This window comes from Pan troglodytes, chromosome 9 (genome assembly GCF_028858775.2).
Source record: "Pan troglodytes isolate AG18354 chromosome 9, NHGRI_mPanTro3-v2.0_pri, whole genome shotgun sequence".
Classification (NCBI taxonomy): Eukaryota; Metazoa; Chordata; class Mammalia; order Primates; family Hominidae; genus Pan; species Pan troglodytes.
Window position 1 is genome coordinate 104,658,776 of NC_072407.2, and position 25,560 is coordinate 104,684,335.

A 25,560-nucleotide genomic window follows, 5' to 3' on the forward strand; every position below is an offset into this window, starting at 1 on the left:
ATCTTGCATCTTTATAGTATAATTTATGCCCACATTACAGTTAACCCATCTCCTTTTCCTAACTGGATTATTCAAAGGTTGGTAGCTTATTCTGGCACTTAGCTTTGGTGACTTTAATTCTTCCCCCCTTGGCTAGAAGGGGGTTGGGGGTGGGGGAGGACGGAAATGCACATCAATCCATTTTATTCATCATCAGTGATGTTTGGTAGACTGATAAAGGAGAGCCTTGGAGCAAACAGTGGCAATGCTATTTGGCAATAATTCATAAATTTAGACCACTAATGCCTTAATAGTTCCCTGCTATTACAGCCTACACCTTTTGATCCACACGTTTCACACTGAAGATTTCCAGATGACCTGTATGATATTCTGGAAACTTTATTCCCATCCCCAACACACTTCTCAGGACAGTACTGATTCTCTTGGGTCATTTCTGAATGTAGCCCATTTCCAAGAACAAGTAAGAAATCATAAATACTAGGTTGTTGAAGGAAACGAGAGCAGTGCGTTGAGAAGGGTTCTTCAGATGATATGCTATGAAACAGATCAGACAAGTCTACAACACAATTTGGGGTGGATTTTTTTCCCTTATGTGATCCCTTTTGGATTTTTGGCTTACTTGTTTTTCCTAGCCAGCCCCCCTAGTTAAAGGGTGGCTTGGGACGTTGAACCTCAAGGTTTCATGATGGAGCCCAGAAGAAGGTACAATATTTTCCAGGTTATGGTGAATTGTGCATATATACCATTCGTTCCCATAGTCCACTTCTCAGCATTGTCGAAATGTGTATCTCCTCCCAGGCCTTCTCCAGGAGCAAATGCATGGGCTAGAGTCCCCCGAGGCCCATCGAATGGATAGGAATCCCCGTGATCTAAACAAGTGGGGAGAAAGGCCAACAGGATTGAGTCCTTCTAGCAATTCTGAGGGGCACATCATATTACAGAAAAGGGACATTTTGAGTAGCATTGACACTTAAATTCACTTTTCAGTATTTATTTGTTATAATGGGAAGTTCATTTGTCAATTAGTAACTGCCCACTGAAAAATAAAAAAGGCTAATTCATACTGCAAAGATAGTAAGCATTAGCAATAAAAAAAACACCTGTTTTAGGTTATTGTTGCTATCATGACGTCTGTTAACTGACACATAGGATACTGTGGACTTTACATGTGCCACAGATTACAAAAGGAGAACGACCGGGGCGGGGTGGGGCGGCGGGGGGGCGGCATTCGATAGCAAAACCTACTCCACTGATTGGAATGTGAACCTGTTAGCCGAATGACCTTTCAAATTTGATTCAGCTGAGACAGTGATAGTGACTTGAACAAGTGTGTGCTTTCTGTTTCTATAGCACAGTACAGTTTAAGGAAGTGTCAAAAATCTCTCTGTAATTTTGACATACTTTCATGTGGAAAACATATGAAAGTCATAAAGGTGTTTATAAAATCCTAACTTTTAAAGCTTTTTAAGTTTTTGTTTAATTATCTATTTTAACTAACAATTCATTACAAATTTAATAGAAGAGGAGGAGGAAGAACAAAATGAGGGATATAGTTTACCATAAAAAAATCTTAGTAAGGATACCCAGTTTTAGTTTTGTTTTTTTTAAAAGCCGACAGAACAAAGTTCTGGTATGCCATTTCTCAGGTTTCAGTGAAATGCAGTCTACTCAGGTGCACACACCGAGGACTTCATGCAATGGCAGCACAGTCCCTGGTTGGCTTGTGTATTAGGGGACAGACTGTAAGCTTGAAAGATCAAGAGAGAGCCAGACATTCATTCCTTGGCCTTCAAAGCTACCCCGAGTCACACTGCTTTCCCTGCCACTTCACCAGGGGTGGCCTTTGTCTTCTGGGAGGAATAGGACATAACCTGGGCCAGGTCACGCCCAGGGCCATTTCTAAAGGCTTTATTCTCAGGACTTGCTTGATCTTCTTTTTCCTAGCTCCTAAGCATGTTTTCCCCCCAGTGACATCAGATTAAAATTAAGATCTGGGCTTGAAATGACAAGGACACTAGAAATGTTATCTGAGGAGGGGAATAGGTAGTAGCTTTCACCCTGACTATTAGGAAGCTGAGAAGGAAAAGAAATTTTATGAGCCATTTGGCCCTCCCTTTATCTATTTCCTAGACTTGCTTCCCTGAAAAGGGCTCAGAGCTCTCACCACTCCCTGCACAAACTTACGCCTCTACTCCTTACCAGGGTGAGCAATGGAATGGAGAAGAAGTGGGAAAGTTGGAGGCAGACCTCTTGCATATCTCCCAGAAGGTGGTCTGCAAGTGTGGGCAAGACAGAAACGACACTTTCCTAACCATTGCTGCAGGGGGAAAGCTGCTTCAAGGTCACTGTGGAAGGTATTTGCTTCAGTGAGGATTCATGGTAGGATATCCTTGGCTAATATGGAAGTGGTTATATAAGTGATAAACACTATCATGGGAATGGATGAGGTCATGTGGCTAATGGGAAAGCAAAATCTGCAAGAATTTGTCCCCTAGTGGGGCAAAGTCATAATGAAAGTTTGTTACAGTGAAACTACTCTACAGCTGTGTCTGATGATGACAAGATATGCTAAGAACTCCTTTGGTTCTATTTTCCGGCCAGATGAAGGTCATGGCTTTGCCATGGTCTTGGCCTTGGCCCATCACAGCACTGTGTGAAGGAGGAGTGTGTGATCACTCGAATTAAAGATGTAGAAGGAACAGTATTGGGACAACTCTCCTTTGAATTAGTAGATGGAATCCAAGTACCACAATACCTCCATTTTCAAAAGATATCATAATATCCGCTTCTCCTGAGTTTATTCTGACAAAGCTCAGAGGGACGGCGCTACTCCAGGCCTGCAAGGCCATCTCCACTGCTTTGTCCACCTCGACAGAACTCATGGAAGGTGTGTATTTAGATATTCTGTGAAAACGGAAGGAACATGTTTTCTTTTCAGTAACTGCTCTGAAGAAAGCAAGAATTATATGTTGTATTAAAAAAATGTTAAATGTAAATCTACAACTTAGATTTTTCTCTGAAATAATAATTCTTATTTTGCTTTATTATATGTTAAATTTCTGCATATGAAACAACAAGACAAATGAAAGGGAGAGATGAGAGACAGTTGGGATAATCCAGTACTGAAACCATTTAGCTTTCATTGTTATTATACTACCACCGAATTAAAAGAATAAAATTTGTGGCTGGGCACAGTGGCTCACGCCTATAATCCCAGCACTTTGGAAGGCTGAGGTGGGAGGATCATTTGAGGTCAAGAGTTCGAGATCAGCCTAGCCAAGATGGTGAAACCCCATCTCTACTAAAAATACAAAAATTAGCTGGGCGTGGTGGTGCAAACCTGTAGTCCCAGTTACTTGGGAGGCTGAGGCAGAAGAATCATTTGAACCTGGGAAGTGGAGGTTGCAGTGAGCCAAGATCGGGTGACTGCACTCCAGCCTGGGTGACACAGTGAGACTTCACTCAAAAATAATTAAATAAATAAATAAGATAAATAAAACTTGTGAAATGTTACAGGTAGTAAGTAGTCAATTTTTCTTAAAGTCGTTTTCATTGAGAGAGGACCTCTTTTTCCCCAAAGGGAGTGGATGTTTTCAATTATAAAAAATAGAAATGTGGAGTTTTGAAGTTTTGCTAATTCTTATTCAAAGCTCCTCAGAATTTCCCCAGGGCTATTGGGGAAGGTTTTTTTTCCCTCAGAATAATGCATTCTTTTCTTTTTTCTTTTTCTTTTCTTTCTTTCTTTTTTTTTTTTTGAGATGGAGTTTTGCTCTTGTCGCCCAGGCTGGAGTGCAATGGCATGATCTCTGCTCACTGCAACCACTGCCTCCCAGGTTCAATTGATTCTCCTGCCTCAGCCTCCTGAGTAGCTGGGATTATAGGCGCCTGCCACCACGCCGGGCTAATTTTTATATTTTTGGTGGAGACGGGATTTCACCATGTTGGCCAGGCTGGTCTTGAACTGCTGACCTCAGGTGATCCGCCCTCCTCAGCCTCCCAAAGTGCTCGGATTACAGGCGTGAGCTACTGCCCCCAGCCCAAAATAATACATTCTTAAAGAGGAAGGGCTAGCTTTAAAAACGGAGGCTCACTGGAACTGAAAAAAGGGTGAGCCTTTCAGCAATTACTGGTGTGACAATGACACCTGAAGGCAGAAAAATGTAGTGCTTTTTGGACTGTGGGTGGAGTCAGAGTTGGTGATTGTTAGAACTTTCTGCTCTGAAGCCCAGGGTATGGGGATTTCTGGCAGCACACAAAGGAAAGGCAGGGAGGGCAACTTCTACCCGAGACCTTGGGCTGGGCTGGAATATGATGCAAAGTGAGAAGCTGTGTCTGTGAGAGCCAACCCCATGAGCAGGGACCGGCCCTACTTTCTCTCTCTCTCTCTAGTTCCTAGTTTAGTGCCTTGCACATAGCAGATGCTTAGCAATTGCTTGATAAATAAATGAATGAATTAAAGAATTAAAGCTAGCTGTTTTAGGGCCCACTCGGTGGCTCTCGAAGTTTAGGACCTGTGATAATTACCTAGGAAGCTTGTTAAAAATACAGGTATGATCCAGAAATCTGTGTTTTGAAAGGTATCTTAGGTTATTATAATGCAGATGGTGCAATTTCAATGAGAAACCAACAGCAGTAATCCTAGGGTCCCAAATGAAAGGACTGTGCCCACAGAATGGATAGCAAATAGCTCAATTCAGGACTTGAGAGGGAAGGAACAAGGAGCTCTTTAACCCCAGGTTTGGGGCCAAACGAAGAGAGCTATAGAATTGAAGGGGGATACCAGATAGACCCTTAAAGGGACTATTTAATGCTTTCAAAATATGCCAAGCCCACTGCATAATATGAGTCTGCAATTTATCACAACTAGGTGGACTTAGTACTTTGACATGCCCTCACATTTTTGGTAAGTCAGCCATATCTTTGAGCTGACTTTGTGTGTTGGCCTGGAGAAGACAAGGAAGGAGAGAGGGATAGCACCAGAGAAGAAGAGAACATGGAAAAAGGGATCCCCGAATCAGGGTCTGGAGCTTGATAAAGCAATAGTAATACTAGCCAATATTCTTTGAAGTCACACTATGTGCTGTTGCTGTATGCACTTTTTAATGTGGCATTTATCTAATCCTCACTTCGACCCCTAAGAGGAAGATCATCATCATCATCTACATGTTATGATTAGTCAGGTTTGAGCCCAGTTCTGTCTGACTCCAAAGCTTATGCATATAAGCACTATGCTGTATTTTTTTCCCTTTTGTAATCCTCTGGGTTATGTTGTAAGAAGTTATTCTGAAAGTCAGTAGCTACACAGGCAGAGTACTGTGATAGCCTCTAGTGTCCTTTTTCATGGGGAGGCGATGGTAGAGTTATTGGGGAGCAAGAGTGGATAGGCAATGTGTGTGTTGAGGGGGTTTTAAGACTGCCCAGCTTATCACAAGAATATTATACTTCCCTAAGCATCACATTATCTTGACCCATGCTTCTTGTCTTTGTTGTACATAGTCATGGACTAAAATTCCAGAACACAGTTTACTTTAAGAAAACTATGAAAAGACTCTGTCGACGCGTACACATTTTCCTTGTCTTATTCTTACTATTTCAGAATCACTTTTGTGTTCAACTCCCATGAGGTTTTTCTCCCCCAATTGCTTTGATTTTTTTGTTCAGCCTGCCACCTTATGGATTTATTGGCTGATAGCAGGTAACAAGTGTCCTAGGGGATTCATGACTGTTCCCTGGATTCTGGCCCCTCCTTTGATCAAATGGACTCACTGGTGTGCTGGAACAGGTTAACAGGTGGCTCTACAAGGAGAAAAAAAAACCCCCTTGATTTGTATGACTTGCTGATTTCTGTGTTGTAAATATTCTCACTATGGCTAATTCAAGCTACCAATTTACCATCACTGAATGCCAGATTGTGAAGAGATGAGCATGAATGAACCACCCAGATTATACAGATGTACATAGCCTCATGAACAGAGAAAATAATAAAATGTAGTGAAATAGGAGGCAATATGTTTTTATTACCTTTATTTTTAATATAATTTATTTAATATAATTTATTATATTAATGTAATTATTTAATATAATGTATTTAATATAATTTAATGTAATTTATTAAATAATTATACATATTAAATAATATAACATATAATAATAAATAATGTATTTTATTTATTATTATAAAATAATATGTTTTAATAATATATTATTAATAAATAGTATTTTATTTATTACTACAAAAATATATTTTAATAATAAATATAAATATGAAATAATATACTTATTTAATATAATTTATTTAATATAATAAATTTAATTTATTTAATGTAATTTAATATGATTTATTTAATTGTTAATTTATATAATTTAACAATGGCTCTCTTAGCAACCAGCTAACAAAATTCTTGGGAGCTTAACAAGTGGCTGCAAAATTCCTGACATTTTAAGGATTGGCTTCTGTGAGCTATTAGGAGGCAGCTCTACCATACCACTGCTTAGACTATTGCACGAGTCCAGCCTTTCCCCATCTCCAGTTATCATCTAGATGTGCTCATCCTAAAAGCGAAATCTGATCCTGGTCCTGGCCTGGCTCTCCACCGCCCTGGGGATAAAGTCCAAACTCCTTGACATCACGCTCTAGTTGCCCTTCAGGCTGCCCCTCCAGCTCATTTCCTGCCATTGCCCTTCCTGCACCCTCTGCTGCAGCCGCATGCACTAGGCACTTGTGGTGGGAATGCTGCCCATCAACATGCCAGTCTGTCCACTCTCTGCTGCTATATGCTTGGTCTGGTTTTCTTCTTAGAAAACTCCTTACATGTGCAAGGCCTGGGGCAGGACCACAAAGAGTGGAGGCCACTCTTCTTTTCTGACCTGCACCCATCTGTCATGCATGAGGCCCACGCAGGCAGGCACCATCCACCCCTACCTCAGGCTGAGGGGCAGGTACCATACATAGTTTGCCCTTGGTTGGACCAACCTGGGGAGGAAGTCTGCGCTGGCTCCCAGAATCAGGTCTGGCTCTGGGAGAGGGAATTCCAGACTCCGTACCCTGAGCACAGCAGGGAGGGACAGAGGTTCTGGTTGGGTGTGTCCCCTTGGTTTATAAGGGATGAAGCCAGAGGATTAGGGGAGGGAAGAAAGAGGGCAGGGAGGGAGTGAGGGGAGCTTGGGGCTGAGAGTGGAACTGCTTCTGCTTTGCCTTCGAATCAGGCTCAGATGTTACTGCTGGTCCCTGGGCCACTTGGTAGCTCTGTCCATGTGAACTGTGGTCCCACAGTTCACTGCTTAGAGCTATGCTTTTGCACTTTTCACACAGAGCTACAGCTGTCTGTTTGCATGTCTGTCTCTCCTTAAAGGACTGTGAGTTCCCTAAGGTCAAGAAAGTTGACCTGTTCACCTTTATAACCCTCAAATGGAATGCATTTCTTGAATCATCAATAAAAGATTTTTGGAATCAATGAAATAAATTACTTTATTAGTAGGTTATTTTTTTCTTTCTCATTAAGCAGGTTGTTTTAAGAAAACTGGTTTGTACTGCCAGGTCATTAATCCTAGACTAGATTAAAGATAATTGTGTTGTTTCTAGCTGGTAAAATTGTTTGGAATGCCTAAAATAGCCAGTCATTATGATAATCCTAAGACCATATTTTCTGGTGAATTGCCCATTGTCATTGCCTGATGGATGGATGTAAAAAGTTCTTATTCTTATGGTTGTGAGGTGTCAGGATTTTTATACGGATGAGAAGGAAAATATTTTTTCAAGAAAAGGGAAAAAGAGAGAGAGGGTGTTTTTCTCTGAATTTGGAAAGACTAGATCTCATTACCTGTATGTCAAAATATTTTTTTTCCATTTGGGTTCACCAGGGAAGAGGCGATAATTGGCCACATCAGGAACTCCACAGCGAGGCTTCTTGATCACGTTCATTGTGGTCTGGTCTAACTTCCCAGTGACTTGGAGGCCAAAGAACGCTTGTAGCTCCTTAATCTTCCTTATCATGGAATTGCTTCCTCTTGCAACCATCTCACCAATCTGGTGTCCTTCTTTATTTGTGTAATATTTGTCAAGATACGCCTGAAATGGAGAGGCAGGCTGACGCGTCTACAGCGTAGTCTGGGAAATACTCATGCTCAGGTAAGGCAGGGGACAGCATTCCTGATGTATTAAAAGCAGTGTGTAGAGTATTTTCCCATTTATGAAAAAAGTAGACATATTTGTATACATAAAGCTTAGCTATACTCCAAATTATTAACGATGATTGGTTTTGGGTAGTGGGGATTATAGATTATTTAATTATTTCCTTTTGTCCACCTGCATTTTATAGTTTTTCTACAATGCAATGAATATAACAAATATGCCTTTTTGCTTCTAATTTTTTTAAAAGGAAAAAATTCAGGGAAGGAAGCTGATGTGAACATTATTTCCATGGATCACTTATTTGTCACTGAAGTTCTTCACCCAATTTGCAAAACAAAGGCTATCTGGTTTCTTTGGTAAACAGTTATTGGTATCATCTTTCCATTGTACATAATGCAAGATCAGTATGCTTTTAACTCTTAAAGGCATTGTATTCCAGCCTCTCATACTTTACAAAGGCAGAGGGTCCACCTTTTTTTCAGCTGAGGATTTTAATGAGTTCAGATGTGTTTAGTATGTGGGCTGGATTTTGTTTCCATGAGACAACTTTCCTAGGCAAGGCTCTTTGTCTCTTGAAGCAAATAAAATAAGCCATAAATTATAAGGCTTTCATTTGCACAAAAACACATAAAGCCCCTCAGTATATATTGTTCAAAACACTTTTCTATGACTCAGGGCTGGGATTAGAGTAAAATGAGTGATGCAGGGGCATGCAAATACAGGGTTGAGGCCTGCCTTTGGCTCAGGAATTTCACCTACTCAGCTGATTTTAGGAAAATAACCAAAGAGCAGCTAAGGGTTCAGTCCTCCTTTCATGTCCATGGGGGAATTGGTCCCAGGACCTCTCTCAGGTACCTAAATCCACAGATGCTCAAGTCTCTGATATAAAATGGCATAATATTTGCATACAACTTAAGTACAGCCTCCTGTATGCTTTAAATCATCTCTAAATTACTTATAATACGTACTATAATATAAATGCTATGTAAATAGTTGTTATACTGTATTGTTTAGGGAAAAGCTACCAAAAAATGTCTGTTTTGAACATGTCTTCCCTGAAACAGATGCAACTGTCGATTTTTTCCTGAATATTTTCAATCCACAATTGTTTGATTCCATGTGTACAGATCCCATGGATACAGAGCACTGATTGTATTTAATTATATACAATTTTATATTTATATAGTATAGACATGTTTATTTATTAGATATAAATTACATATTATTAGCCTATATATTAACCATATATTACCACATATAAACTATGCAAATTGTTTACTTACATATTATACACACATATTTTTAACATATATATAAAGATAATAAGTAATTGGAAGTAACCTTAATGTCTGATGTCAGGGGATTTATTATATATATTATCCTATATTTATATGAGACAGTACTAGGCCTCTACTAAGATCAGTTTTGAAAAATAAATATTTAATGGTATGAAAGAATGCTCTTTATGTAATGGCAATATACTGAGAAAAGAAGAGGAGAAATCTTTATAAGGTTATAATAATAATTTTCTGAATAAATCATACATATACACGCATATACACACACGCACACACATACAATAATAAAAGGAAGTCTGCCTGAATATTAATGTTGATTATGTCTGGGTAATGAAATTACAGATGACTTAATTTATTCTTTATTCCTTCCTATATTCCAAAAGTTTTTACAATGAGCATGAACCATTACTGCTGGGGAAAAAATAAAAAGGAGTAAGTATCACTCATGTTTGGAGAGGGTACGCTATTTTTTCACTGCAGGATCAGCTGATCCTTTACTCCCTGCCCTTCTTGTGAGAGAAGATCACTTTCCCCATTGTTGTCCCTTGTAAAAACCTTAGGTGAGATGAGAAGCCAAGAGGAGGAAAAGGGAGAGGGAACATGGGGTGCCCAGGCTCTGAAACCTAGCCTAGGTGTTCTGAAACAAAGCTGCGACTATTTGGTTCCATTCCGTCTCTAGTTAGACCACCTTAAGTACTGATATTTCTCATCTTTTTTTTTTGCAAATGAGGTTGATGGGATGAATTGTTCCTGTCTGTGCAAGTTGATGCTGTGATAATGCTTGTGGTAATGTCTGAATTATACTCCTCAGGGTTAAGCTCCGTGTATAAGACCAGGTCCTCTGTGTCTCTGAGATCATTGATTTCAAATATTTTCTTCTCCTGTTAGGTTATGTATTACACTCTACATTCTAGTTTTTGTTTCACAAAATAGGTTATATAAGGGAAGATGCTCATGATAAATTAAGTGGAAAACATGTTTGCCGTGTTTACCACTGCTATTACAACAGGAGCCATGTTTATAAACATAAGTGGTATCTAGTCACACCATCCCAGTCATATCACCAGGGCTGAGATGAGGCCAGTGGTGGGTTACCAAAAACTCCGTAATCAAGATAAATCATAATTTAATGCAGAATTAAAAAAAACAAAATAAATGCCAAAAAAATCCATGATAAACAAAATTTCAAAATTTTAAATACAGGATGCATTCCTGCTTTGGTTGTCTCACACTAATCCTGGCCCTGAATCATAGAAAAGTATTATGAAAGATATAGTCTAAGGGACTAACAGTGGTTAAACCTTAATAATGGATTTAAGATGATATATTTTTAAAGATAGGGTTTTTACTTTTTTTTTTTTTTACTATGAACCTGCGTAATTTTTATAACCAGCTGTTTGTTTCTTTAAAATATGCACAAGATGTTAGTCTTAGAGCACAAAAGGTTTCTGGCTGGTCATATAGGCAGGATTGAAATAGTACCTTTTAATGAAGTAAAAATAAAATTAGAAACTATTCCTTCTTAAAAACAAAAATTCATCACTGCAGCGATATAAACAAAATCTCTCCCTAGTTGGTGCTTCCATAAGATGTGATTCTTGTTCTAGTAAAACACTTGTCTCATTGCACCATAAACCATCACTTCCTACCAATTTCTTATCACTCTCACCTGCTTGTTTGCAACCTCCTTCCAGTCAGGCACCGTTTTGCCTTCACAGATGCAAACCCTGTGTTTGACTCAGTTCTAGGCTCAGAGTAGATGCTCAGTTAATGTTTGAGCTCTTTTTCTTTAGGCAAAATATGAAAGTATGTTTCCTTGAAGAATTATCAGATATCCTGAAGTACTGAGAGCTCAGAACTCTGGGCACTTTCTTGCTAAAGTTACCGACAAGGTTTTGGCATACTTTTCACTGTCACAATATTCTATCAGGCACTTAGGTGTGTACTTAGAATTGCTTTCATGTGATGCTCTGACACTTGCATATGTTGGCTCAGCACTTAATGTTGGCACTGGGACAAAGAATTCATAATTCACCAGAGTTGTCCCATTTCCCTCCAATCTTCCCCACTTCCTCATTGTTAAAATTGTAGAATTTTTGGGTCAATTATCAGGTGGTCCTCTCTCCACTTCTCTTCCGGTATCTGACAGATAAAAGTGCAGGAGGCCAGGGGTTCCATTCCTGCAGGCTAGCAGCTTAGGTCTCCCTTCCAAGCCCTCATTCAGTGCATTTTCCTAGTGTCCTTCCTGAGACTTAAGAGTTTAAAACTCAGTTTAAGTACGCTCCAGGACAGGGTGAAACTTAAGGTACATTTCCTCAACATTTTTCTTTTTTGGCAAAGTCACTGTCAGGTTCCAGGGTCAGGTTTGGGGCCACGACTACGCTAAATGTCATGCTCAGTGTCAGGTTCCAGCCCATGCTGAGGTCTGAGGGGAATGGGTGGGTGGCAGATGGCTGAAAGAATCCTCAGGGAGGGGGTGAGGGCATAGGCAGATGAATATGGTTTTATTCAGCAGCTCTCTCATCAGCAGCTTTCTCACACTATCCGCCCTGTTTTGGCTGCTTGAGCCGGCTGCTCCCACACACATCTGCATGGCTGGCCCACCCTTCAGGGTCAGCAGCTTAACTCTCTCTCTCTCTGGGCACAAGCCGGTTCCTGGCTCCCTCCTACCCGCCTGCAAGATGGATACCTTTGGCTCTCTCTCTATTTCTCTGGGTGAGAGGACTCCTGTACAATGTCAGCAGGGCAATTATACCTTTTACAGACAATAGTGGCTTAGAGCTAAGTGATGGCCTTCCCATGTTATGGCTACATGGCTGTGATAACAAGCGGAGATGTACGCCTGCACCCTAAACTCGCTGAGTCACGCCGGATGTTTACCTTGGCCTATGCCCGCTTGGCTGCAGCACAGCCATGTTCCTTACAGTCACACAAATAGATTTGTGAGAACTTTTAAAGCTGTCTGAAAAATCCTAGGTTCTAGTCCAGGCTGTGTCACTAACACGCTTGGGCAATTCTTTTAATTTCTTGTGGTTTCAGTTTTCTCGTCTATAGAGTGGTTTCTGCCCTACTGGCTACGTGAGTGTGAGGATCCAATGAGGTCCTCAATATGAATGCTTTTAAATGTGACAAAATACTTTCAAATGCCCTTTTACTCATTAAGTCCATGTCTGGAAACCTATCCTGAAAAAATAATTGTTTAAATTAGCTTGATGTACAAAGATGCTTATAGAAGCCTTATTCATATGGAAGTAATCTATTTGTTAAAGGAAATGGTCAAATAAATTATAACTCATATTCTGGAATATTTCTGACTGTTTAAAGTGATGTTATGAAAACAGTATAAAATCAAAATTTTCTTATGACATAATAGTTAGAAAAGTAAAAACCACATTTTGAAGACAGTAACAATTTTAAAAAGTCTTTATCATAGAAAATAAAATGGTAGTAAAAACACCTGAATTAACAGTGTGTATTTTCATTTTCTTTAGTTATGAGTTCATAATAATGTGGTAGTTAAAATTTTTATTTTTAAACATAATTTAAAAAGTATGTTTTAAATGTCATATTGACACTGATTTTGTTTAACAAACAAACAAACCCAGAATAAAATCCTGGATTATGAGAACAGGTAAGCATTTAGTCATCTTACCATTTTCAAAGCATTTAGGCAAATTAGCAAATCAGAATTTAAAGGACACAAGTGGACATTAAATAAATCAAGAAGCTGTTTATCTTTTCAAGTGTAGATTTTTTAGGGGAGGGAGAGGTGTATAGTGTTTGGAAACGTGGCCTCTCTGGTGTTTCCAGGAGCCATTTGTTCTTTCTTAGCGAGTGACCTAACAGATCACTTAGCAAGAAGAGAGCATCCCTAAGCACTCTCTCTGCTTAGCGTGACCCAGGCCACCAGGCACCAGAGGACCTGCTGGCCTCACCTGTCCTTGGGACTCCTCTGGGACCCTCTTCCCTGACCTCTGAGCTCTAGTCACATGGGCCTGATGATTGCATTCCAAGCAGCTGCTGTTTCCTCCGTCTGGACTGCCCCATCTCCAGGTCTTCACGTGACTGGCTCTTTCATGCAGCTCAGGTTCATCTCAAAGTTCACTTCCTCCGAGAGGCCTTCCTGGACTACGCCATTAAAAATACTCCCTCACCAGACCACTGTCCCAGTCAGCAACTCTCTGTCATCCTGATTAACTTCTTTCCAGGCTCACTGATCACTTTCTGAAACAATCTTGTGCACTCATTGGTTGACTTGTTTATCTTCTCCCAGCACCTTCCCACCAGCTCCCTCATCCTCATGGAAGGAGCATAAGAACAGGGGCTTGATTTGTTTGATTCTCTCATATTTCTCCAGCATATGCCATGCTGTAAGCATTCAATACATGAACTTATGCTGCCTATTTTACTGCTTTTGTTTGTGATTTTATGAGGCTGATGAGGTTGTTATATAATGTTTCTATAAATTATAAGGTGGAATGTTATTAAATAATTCTTTCTTGTCATTGTGATCCTCATTAGAGGTTCGGCCAGATCATTCCAGGCTCCTAAGGAGTGATGAGTGTCCCTGCCCAGAGCTGAGGACCAGGGCCATTGCAGGCAAAGGTGCTGTGTGTCAGGTGAGGAGATGTGGACAAGTTTCCCTGCTCCTTGGTCTAAGGTCTTTCTGAGAGTATGTCATAAGGGAGACAGAGAAGGGTCGATTTATTTTGGAGAGGAAGAAGTAAGGAATCACTAAAGGTCCCCAATATTCCCAGGCCATGCTACTGTTTCTAAATGTGCCTAGCTGACTCCTGACCAGCTAGAATAGCAAGAATGACTTCACCCAAGAGTGTCTAGCCCAGGGGTCCCCTGCTCCTGGGCTGCACCCGGAAACCAGTCTGTGGCCTGTTAGGAACCTGGCCCCACAGCAGGAGGTGAGTGGCGGGCCAGCATTACTTCCTGAGCTCTGCCTCCTGTCAGATCAGCAGAGTCATCAGATTCGCATAGGAGCAGAACCCTATTGTGAACTGCACATGTGAGGGACCTAGGTTGCATGCTCTTTTGAGAATCTTATGCCTGATGATCTGAGGTGGAAAAGTTTCATCCCAAAACCATCACCCCTCCAGCCCCCTACTTCCCACGTCCATGAAAAACTGTCTTCCATGAAACTGGTGCTTGGCTGGTCTAGCCTTATTCCTTAATAGACTGGTCAGGGGTGACTAATTTTTTCTGCAAAGGACCAATAATTAATATTCTTTGTTTCTAGGCTAACCTCTGCCATTGTGGCACAAAAGCAATCATAGACAATCTGTAAACTAAGGGGCAGGGCCAACTGTAGTTTTCCTGAACTGTGGATTAGAAGGGGGGTCTCCCAACACCTCAGATCCATTCTGGCCTCAGCATGGCTCTCCTTCTGGAGGTCACAAAACCTCTTTAGTTTCAGAATCACAGTGGCATGGGACAGGGTAGGGAAAATTACATTTGGGAAGAAGGCACCTAAAGCTAGGTGGCATGGACAAAATACAATTGAATAAGGATCCCAGTATCCTGAGTTATTTTGAATTTAGTTCATCTAAAAGTGGGCTGAAGTCAAAAGAAGTTCAGTTCAACATGGTTGTGCTGGGCATCAGCTGTGCTGTTCATCTGCGGGGCTGATATTTAAGTGTTTAATGACTGGTATGGCCGGGGAACTGACCAGTTAATAAGGATGAGTGGCAGAAACAATCGGTAGGGACATGCCATTGCACATGGGTGCAAATCAGCTCTACGATGCAGACAGCCAAGCGGTACACAGGTGCAGCCTGGCAGTCAGGAAAGCAGCCCTGAGGCGAAGCTGGTGATCACAGATGTGCTGTAATGTTGGCAGACTCTTGAAAGAGAGGCCTGTGTGCAAAAGCATTTCCTCTACATATCTTTCACTAATGTTGGAAATTCCATCCGTAGACATCCATTTCTTTAGGTTAGGGATGCCACCCTTCTTTTAAAAACAAAACACGCTTGGAAGCATATATATATATATATATATATATATATATATATATATATATGTAGAAATCATTTTGAGTCAAGCAGTCTTTGTGAAATATTTGAATATGGATCATTTCTATCAGACCCTTTCCAGCAGTCATAGAGGAGAGATCTCAAAAGAGGAAAATACACAAAGTTTAAGTACATAAACGTTGTACTTTGTACTTACTACATAAACTTTGTTATGTACTTTGTACATAAACTTTTACTTCATTGGGGAATATGCTTTAGGGAGAAAAGGCCTTCAAATGAGAAGTGGGTTGGCACCCAGGAAGAATTTAGTCCACTTTAAATTTTGATCAGGGTTACCTTGAATATAAGAGCCATTTAAAAAGTGGAAACACAGGAAATCTCCTTGTTGTGACTGCTAAAGCTTAGCACTAAATTCACAACCTGCCTCTAGCGTGTGGATTATGCCTCGGTTTTTATTTTTCTGCTTCTATTTTTCCTCCTACATCATTCCCGGGAAGTACTTGTTTGCTCCTTTTATATTGCATGGTTTTCACAAGCCACCTGGAATTCTTTATGAAGCAAGATAGCTAGGTAGATATATACTCATGTATTTATTCAGTCATGTAACAAGGTACACCTAATATGCACCAGACACCAATCAGATGGACAGAAGATAGCATCAGTTAGACTTCAATGGACTTATATAAAATGATTTTAAAAGAACAATAGAATTTTTTTCTTATTTTCTTACTATGCCCTTTTAGGTTTTCTAGGGCAGAGGAGCAAGAAGGAATTGGGCAAAAATTCACAAACCTGTGCGAGGCGGTAGTTGTTCCTCCAGGTCCTGGGGGAGGCTGCAACTAGGGAGGGGGCTGCAGTGGAAAACTTCAAAGCCATGATGAGGAAGACAGCAAGGCCAGATGCAGGGAGCACCTTCATCCCCTCACAGTAGCTTGGTAATTATATCAGCCTGGGGGATGGCAGACAGTGCACGTTTGCACTTCGACCTTGAGCTCCTTTTATAGAGTCAAACAGGTCTGGACCCTCCGAGCAAGCATGATTCATGTCTCAAACAGTAATTATACAGCTCATTTCTCTCCCTGATGATGGGGTAACACAACTGTACACAGGAATCAGGGAAAGCTTCATTTTTTTTTTGTTATTTACCAAGTGGCAAAAGGAGAAAAACAGTCACTTTTAATGAAGTTGGTCAGCTAGTTACAAAAATTGAAGTAAACTTGATTGATTTGAACCCAACTCAACTGAAACATTTGATTAGTCTTCATCTGGGGGCTTTTTTCCATTCTGATTACAGAAAAGTAAGATGATTACAGTATAATTGAATTTGTCCTCCAAGTCATCCCAAACTCCTCACGCATTCAACCCAATCGCCTGTATCTCCTGCATTCACTTCAAAATTTCTCAGTAGCAACTGCTGTTCATAATGACGGCTCTGAGACACATAAGATCCTGAATCATCAAGGCAAGATTACATTATACTGTGCTGACTTAGGGTGGAAAGTGAACTGGTAACTGTTAGAAAGCTTTTGGATGAATCAAGGCCAGAGTTACGTCTTCGTTAACCAAAACAGTAGCCAGAACTCCCCAATCTCTGGGCACTCTGGTTAATTGGAGTCATATTGTTTTTCCTGGGTCTGATTAAGATGGATTTGGATCCAGAGATGATATGGTGAAATGGTGTCATATGGTGGGAAAAGCACTTAGAGTCAGACAAAGCAAGACTAAATATTTAAAAAGATATTTCCTAGCTGTGTGATGTTGGGTATGTCATTTAATCTCTGAATATCAAGTTTTCTTTTAATCTACAAAAGACTGACAATACTACTACTATGTATAAACTTTTCAGTGTTATGGAGTAACACATATAGCATGACATCTGCAAGCACCACTTGGCATCCATTAGATGTGGATTCAAATCCTAATTTTGATTTTAGACTAGATTCAAGGTTATTCCTATAGTGAATACAGTGAATTCCTATAGTCTTTCTCACTCTGTTGCATTTTGATATGCTTTCTTTGCATGGAAGAGAAGGTGGTGGAGTTACAGCCAATGTGTGGTATCTAGTGTACAACCCCAGGCACTGAACAAGAGTTTGTCACACATTGATATGGTTTGGCTCTGTGTCCCTAACCAAATCTCATCTCGAATTGTAATCCCCATGTGTCGAGGGAGGGAGGTGATTGGATCATGTGGGTGGTTCCCTCATGCTGTTCTCATGACAATGAGTGAGTTCTCACAAGATATGATGGTTTTATAGGTGTTTGAAAGTTCTTCCATTGATCTTCTCTCTCCTGCTGCCTTGTCAAGAAGGTGCCTGCTTCCCCTTTGCCTTCCACCATGATTCTAAGTTTCCTGAGGCCTCCCCAGCCATGTAAAACTGTGAGTCAACTAAGCCTCTTTCCTTTATAAATTACCCAGTCTTGGGTATTCCTTTATAGCAGTGTGAGAATGGACTAATACACACATGCAAACAGAATTTCTGGCATGTACTGTGAGATACACGAAACATGTGTCTCAGAAGAAGAAAAAAGAAAACCACAGATTAGATTCATTCAACTAAATTGTAAGCTCTTTGAAGACTGTATTCTAAAAAATGTTACTTAATCAAGTTTGTTAAAAAAAAAGAATGAATGAATGTACAAACATATACTAATCATCGCTTTTTGGTTTCAGGAAAGGAATAGGATATTGCAATAATTTTTCAAAATTTGCATTTATGTGGTCTCCTGTCTTTTAGAGCCCTATCTTCAACAGCTGCCAAAATTGAAGAACAAACAGAATCTTTGAAACTTCCCTTCAACTGGTCATCCTCTTCCCTTTTTTTCTCCTTTAAACACTGTTCCAATTCATTATGATGACCCCAAAGCAAAGACAGACATGGAAGTGAACATTGGAGTGGAAGGAATGATGGTAAGAAATTCTGGGACCAATAGAGAGAAAATATTCTCACCTCTAGGACTCTAAAGAGTATTCTAAGTTCCGTTTTTGGAAGCACATGGAAGTTAATAATTGCCTATAGGGTGTGATCTAGATACTTCTAGAAGGTTCCAGTATCCACTTTTCTAACACATAAATGCAATCAATCCCAATGTTCCTAAGTGCAACATTTTAATTATGAAGTGCAAAAATTTTGAAGAGGAATAGCAATTTATGTTCTTATAAGTCATTTATATATTAGTGTGACTAAATTTCACCTCAGAGTCAGCACTAGGCAACATCTTTGACCTTTCTAGAGAGAGAATAATAGAGTAAATGCCTGGTAATTCCTCACTATGATTTCCTTTTCCTGATTTTTCTTTCTTCACAGGGGAGCAAAGGTCTGCTTTCTTTCTATCATTCTTGTATCAACTCTAAATTGAAACCCAAATCACTGAAATCTAAAAAATCACATGAAAGCAAGTCAATGACTAAAAGAAAATGAAATGAGAGATCCTATCAGAGAAATATGAAAGGGAAAATACCACTGATTAAATAAGTTATGGGAAAAATAAATCATTACACCATTAAATGTATACGTCGACATACTGTATGTTGTTATGTGCTTATTGTCTTTCACCAGTAGAATGTAAGTCCCATAAGTGTAAGGACTCTATATATTCTTTTCACAGCAGCATCTCTAGTGCATGGAACAGTCCCTAGCACAAAATAAACAGTTGTTGAATAAGTGAATGTATGAATGAGTGATTAATTAATGATTAAAGATAGAAAGAAGAAAAACAAGATTGTCCTTAGAGGGATAAATTTTAAGTCAACCCATATAATGGATCAAATGAAGGTGTGTAGCATCACCCTAAGAAACCAGAACCTTTATTAAACCCACATTATATGCCAGACATGTAGCCAAGTGCCTTATGTACATTTTTCTCACAACTTTATGACACGCTGTTTTTCAAGTGAAGAAATGGGCTCATGGAGGATAAATGATTTATTAATTTCATATAGATATTAAGGCTACGGCTCCAGGATTTTCACACAGCTCTGTTAGACATTGAAGCCTGTGTTCTTAACAGTTACAGGAAGCATACATTGGTACCTTCGTGGAGCAGTGACTTGGGAACATGGTATTTCAAAGTGGCTGGCAGGGAGATCCCTAGGCTTATTCCAGCTGCCCTGCAGCTCCCTGGCACTCCCGTGTGTCTGGCCTGAGCAGAAGTTGGGCCGACCAGACTGCACAAGCTCCCTGGCTGGTGACGATGTTTCTTATTGCAAATGACTCCTTTGTTACTCTGGTTTCTGTTTTTCAATCTTCATTGAATTTAACTTTCATAAATGATTAAATTTCTAGATTTCCAAAGAGTTCAGTTACAACCTGGTAAATTTTTCAGAGTAAGGGATGCTTCCCATTGAGGCAGGATTCTGAGTGATCAGTCACCAGCTACGTTTTATTCTATACCCAGACTTACCATGGCCCTTCTTTCAAATGACTCCAGTAAATATATACCACTTTGAATGGCTGACTCTAAAAAAAGTTTATATATATAACTTGTAAATCATATCGTATTCTATTTTGTAATGGTTTTTTTAAGTTTAGAAATTTATGATTAGAATACAGAATAACATGAACCATATTCTGAATTTCTAGAGCACACATATTCTAGAATCAGATGGAATAAAAATAGAGGAAAGAAAAAAGTGTATTTAAAACCAAAGACTACCCCCAGAATCTCATATAGAAAATGAGTGAATGATCTTACCTCATTTGTGAGAATGAGAAGCTCAGAGAGGACCTGGCAAGCTTATATCCAGAAGCCAGCTGGTTTGTTTTCACCAAGAACAGAAAAAGAAAGAGAAAAGGGAAGGGAAGGGAAGAAAAAAAAAACACTTAGTTTGTACTGTAGGTAACTTTGGTTAGAGAGGAAGAAGCAAACAGCCTTCTGATTTGGCAATTATTAGCATTAAAATGAGCTATTAAAGAAGGTTGTGAGGTTGCCTTCAGCAGTCTTTGAGTATAGGATAGAACATCACGCTTTTAGAAAAGATTTGGTTCAGTGGGGTTTTGCCTATCTGCTCAGGCTTGGGGTATGTGAAAAGAACTTAGATTAGATTGCTCTGCCAAATTTTATTCATATATATATATATATATATATATATATACACACACACAAATATATATACTTTATAAATACTTATTGATATAATTTTTACATATACAATAAGTAAAATACCTTCATATTTTCAACAAATATTTATTAAGTATCAGTTGTTTGTTAGGCACCTGGAATACAGAGATAGGAGTCACTGTTTTAACACTCTAGGAGCTCAAAATTTACTGCTGCAATAAAATTGAACTTGGAGTAAAATCAGATAAAGATCGACTTAATCTTAGTGATAAAAAATGTGTCTTTACATTGCAAATTGGTAGAATCCTTCTAAAAAAGTATAAATGATTTAGCAATGTGTAAAATATTAAAAGGACAATTTTAACCAAAAAGGCAAATAAAAATTACACAACATTTGATTCTGTATCTGCCAAGGAGAAGTATATAGGCCAAAAAAAAAAAAAAAAAGAAAAAAAAGGAAACCTGGGGTAAAGAAAACAGTAGTGTGAGGGGGTAGGGCCTTACACCTACCAATTCTTATAAAATTTCCTTTAATGCTACCATACATTACATTTCAAAACAATAAGTGAAAGTGTGAAAGACTATATCAACGTACCCTTTATATTTGTACTTGAGTAAACGGAAGACATACATGATGAACTCGGTGGCATATTTAACTCATTCTTTTGTTCAGTTGTGATTCTTCTTTCTATTTACTCAGTCTAGAACTCTTGTATTTATTCTACATGCTGGCACTAGACTTAGTCCTGGAGGTACAAAAGGCAAATAAAACCTGTCCTTAACCAGAGTCTTAGAATCTCCAGGGAGAGACTCAGATATACACTCAAAATACCTTACAGTGTAATTAGTAAAAAAAAAAAAAAAGAAAGGCATTTAAAGGTCCAAATGAGGGCAGAAGAGGGAAAGCCCATCTCTGCCTGGGCAGCTGAGAATGAGAGTAAAATGGAGGAAAGTAGGGGCCAGGGCGGACTTTCCATGGGGATGGGGCTTTAGTTGTGGGCTGATTGCTAATGGAATTAGAATTCACCTGCAAGAAGGGTGCAGTGAGAAGGAAGGAGAGTGACAGGTAGTGGGAAGGGGGAAATTCCAAGCAGACGAGGTGATGAGGTAAGGAGATGTTAAAGAAGAGCATCTCTTCTAAGAAACTGAAGATATTTCTATGTACAAGGCAGTTTGGGGGCAGCCAACAGGAGGTGGGCAGAAAAGAAAGGCAGAGACCGGTCTGTTGGAGGACGCCTCTCACCCACAGTTCCAGGTACTGACACAGAAAAGCAGAGGCCAGGAGTCATTTGCCGGGTGAACCTTGGTCAAAGGGAAAGCCAGAGAGCAATTTCCAGCACAAGCTGCAGATCCAAAGGGCAGGACTGACATGAGGTTCCAGGGTGCAGAGCTGGAATATGGTTGGCAAAACAGAGAAGGCAGAAGATGGGCAGAATGGCATGGAACAAATCCGGAGCAGCCACAGTGCAGCAAAGGCTTGGAGGGCTTGTGGGGTTTTATTTAAAGGGCCTGGAGAGGAGTGTGCTGGGCAACGTCACAGGCATCTTGTGTGCCAGGCTAAGGCATCTAGACATTAATGGTTTGTGATGGGAAACCACTGGAGAGTTTCTTCCCCAGCAATGACATGATGAGGTTTGCATTTACAGGAAGATTGCTCTGAAAGGAGCATGCGGGATGGATCGGAGGGGAGTGAGGATGGAGGCTGCCGGGGGCACCAAGGGGAGGGTTATAGGAGGTCCAGTCAGAAGGCTTACCGTTATGTTTATCTTAGGTCATGAACTGTGAGAGACGAGCTGTCAGTATAAAGAGCATTTTGTTTATTCTTGTAAAATCTCTGGCATGTATTGCAATGATCACCAATGTGAGCTTTTGAGATTGGATAGCAAATGTGTTTACAGCTGCCTGTGTAGAGGGCGGGATGTCAAAAGTCCCATTAGAGCACATTCCACTTGCCCAGTCATTTTAGTGAGTCAATTTGCTAAATTATAGACTTATTTCAGCATACAAATCAGCAATTCTGGAAGCTGATAGTTTGCCTGGCAGCTTCTTTTGAACATCTCCATTTTTTCCTAGAGTGTTGTCTACAGGTAAAATCAATTTAACTATTTTGAAAGATCTACCGTATCCCCAGTGCTATCGTCTGAATGTTTGTGTTGCCCCCCGCCCACCCAAATTCATATGTTGAAATTCTCGCTCCCAAGGTGATAGCACTAGTAGGTGGGGCCTTTGGGGTGTGATTAGGCTATGAGGTTGCAGCCCTTGTGATTGGAGTAAGTGTCCTTATTAAAGATGCTCCAGGGAGCTGCCTTGCCCCCTCCAGCAAGTAAGGACACAGCAGAAAGTCACCGTCTATGTATCAGGGAAAGCTTCCTTGATCTTCAGTATTCCAGGCTCCATAACTGTGAGAAATAAATTTTTGTTGTTTATAGGCCACCTAGTTTATGGTATTTTGTTATAGCGACCCAAATAAACTAAGACAAACCTGGAGCATATTGTGGTGCCAGGTAGTAGAATGATGAAGGAATGTTTAAAGGTCACGATCCAGCTTGTTGGAGCCCCCTCTGGGGTAATCTAAGACACTTTGAGCATCAAAATCCGTAATGATAGTAATGGATTGTGGTCCATTGAATGAAATAAAAACTCATGAGTCTGTACTGATATAAACAAGCAATAATGGGGAGAAGAGAAAGGCTTCCTTATGGTAAAAAGGTAACATAAATACATGTAGAAAGAATGATGGCTTTAGAAAATATGCATTTGGTCAGCAGGGAAGTGCAAACCAAAACCACAACGAGATATCATCTTACCCCAGTAAAAGTGGCTGTTATCAGAAAGACAAAAAATAGCAGATGCTTGTGAGGATGCAGAGAAAGAGATACGCTAATACACTGTTGGTGGAAATGTAATTTGGTATGGCCACTATGGAAAACAGTATGAATGTTTCTCAAAAAACTAAAAATAGATCTGCCATGTGATCCAGCAATCCCACTGCTGGGTAAATATCCAAAAGAAAGGAAATTCATATGTTAAAGGGGTGTCTTCATGTCCATGTGTATTGTGACTATTCACAACAGCCAAGATACGGAATCAACCAACGTGTCCATCAATGGATGAATGGATAAAGAAATGCGGCATATATACACAATGGAATACTATTCAAGTGTAAAAAAGAATGAAATCCTGTCATTTGCCACAACGTGGATGGAACTGGATGGAGGTCGTTACGTTAAGTGAAATGAACCAGGCACAGAAAGACAAATATGACCTGTTCTCACTCCATAAGTCGGAGCTAAAAAAAGTTAATCTCACAGAGGCAGAGATATATGCTCTGGAGGACATTATGCTAAGTGAAATAAGGCAGTCACAGAACAAATACTGCATGATTCCACTTATTAATACATGGAATACTTAAAATAGCTAAACTCAGCCAGGCATGATGGCTCAAGCCTGTAATCCCAGCACTGTGGGAGGCCGAGGCGGGAGGATCACTTGAGGTCAGGAGTTTGAGACTGGCCTGGCCAACATGATGAAACCCTGTCTCTAATAAAATGCAAAAAAATTAGCAGGGCATGGTGGCGTGCGCCTATAGTTCCAGCTACTTGGGGGGCTGAGGCAGGAGAATTGCTGGAAGCTGGGAGGCAGAGGTTGCAGTGAGCCGAGATCGCGCCACTGCACTCCAGCCTGAGCGACAGAGCGAGACTCCATCTCAAAAAAAAAAAAAAAAAAGAAAAGAAAAGAAAAGAAAACTAAAAAATAAATAAAATAGTTAAACTCATAGAAACAGAGCAGAATGGTGGTTGCCAAGGGTTGGGTTGGGGTGGGGGAGAATAGAGAGTTGCCATTTAATGGGAATATAAAGATCACATATGTGCTGATGAAACCTTAATTTTTATCACCAGCTCAGATTTTGTTTTAAGATATATTCAAGGGTTTCCTGCAATCTCCGCTTGAATCTCTCCCCACAGGGACTATGAAGTGGCCACCTACTATACTGTCTGCTTAGAGTAGCCACACTGGTCCAATGGGAAGCTATCCTTTCAAACATGTAATTTGAATGAAATTTCTTATTGGCTCTGTCTCTCTGGAAGAGAGGGAAATGCTCCAGGTAAGAAAGGCCCCTGACCTGTGCTGGGCCAATCATAGTTCCTCATTTTCCTGGCCACCTTCTATTGGTCCAAGAATGGGCCAATCAGTGACCCAACTGGATTAATTAGACTAGTTTCCCAGTATTACTGAATTTGGGATTAGAGATTGGGCTCTTTCTGGGGATGGAGAAGTAAGGTTCATGAATCATTTGTGGTCATGTTCCCTGCTCAGTGGAAATGCCAGGTGGCAGTAGAAGAGAATGAAGCAGAGATGAGAGAAAGAAAGAGAAAGGGAGACTGAAAGTGTTTCATCCTCAGCAAGGCTCAGTAAGCATTCATTTTCTGTAGTTATGTGAGCCTCCCAGTAAATTTCCCCTTGATCTTAACTAATTCTAGTGGGATTCCTGTCACTTGCATTTCACCTTCAAATTGAGGTCAATTCAGAATAAAACTTGCCATCTTTCGCAACATGCCTTTTCTGCCCGTTCCCCCACCACCTCCCCCACTTATTTCTCCTCTTATATTCTCCAGTTTAGCAATAGCACTAGCCTTAGCTGATGTGTACTGGTAGAACTGTCATGGTTGCTCGTGGGCTTTTGCTGTGTCAGTACCAACGCCATGCTGGTTGAAAAATACTTTGAATATTACCCCTGCCAACGTCTATCCAGAAACCAGGAATTTATTCTTGATTCCAGCTTCCCTCTATCTCTATGTATTTTTCCTCAGCTTTTGAAATTTGAAATGCTTTACTTATTTAATGTTTACTACTGTATTTTTAAATTTTGCATTTTGAAATGTTTTCGGGCTTACAAAAAAGTTGCAAAAATTGGCCGGGCATGGTGGCTCACGCCTGTAATCCCAGCACTTTGGGAGGCCGAGGTGGGCAGATCACGAGGTCAAGAGATTGAGACCATCCTGGCCAACATAGTGAAACCCCATCTCTACTAAAAATAAAAAAATTAGCTGGGCATTGTGGCACGCCTGTAGTCCCACTACTCAGGAG

General features: G+C 40.1%; 1 protein-coding gene across 1 annotated transcript in view; it reads right to left on the reverse strand.

Moving 5' to 3' along the window:
• Positions 1-16,329, reverse strand: part of MMP20 (matrix metallopeptidase 20) — a 49,799-nt gene extending 33,470 nt beyond the window's left edge. Inside the window, exons 1-4 of the mRNA XM_001153208.6 lie at positions 16,204-16,329; positions 7,821-8,068; positions 2,756-2,904; positions 744-869 (exon numbers count right to left, since the gene is read on the reverse strand). Coding sequence (XP_001153208.3) covers positions 744-869; positions 2,756-2,904; positions 7,821-8,068; positions 16,204-16,329 — 649 coding nt within the window. The remainder of the gene's footprint in view (positions 1-743; positions 870-2,755; positions 2,905-7,820; positions 8,069-16,203) is intronic.
• Between the last annotated feature and the right edge of the window lie 9,231 nt (positions 16,330-25,560).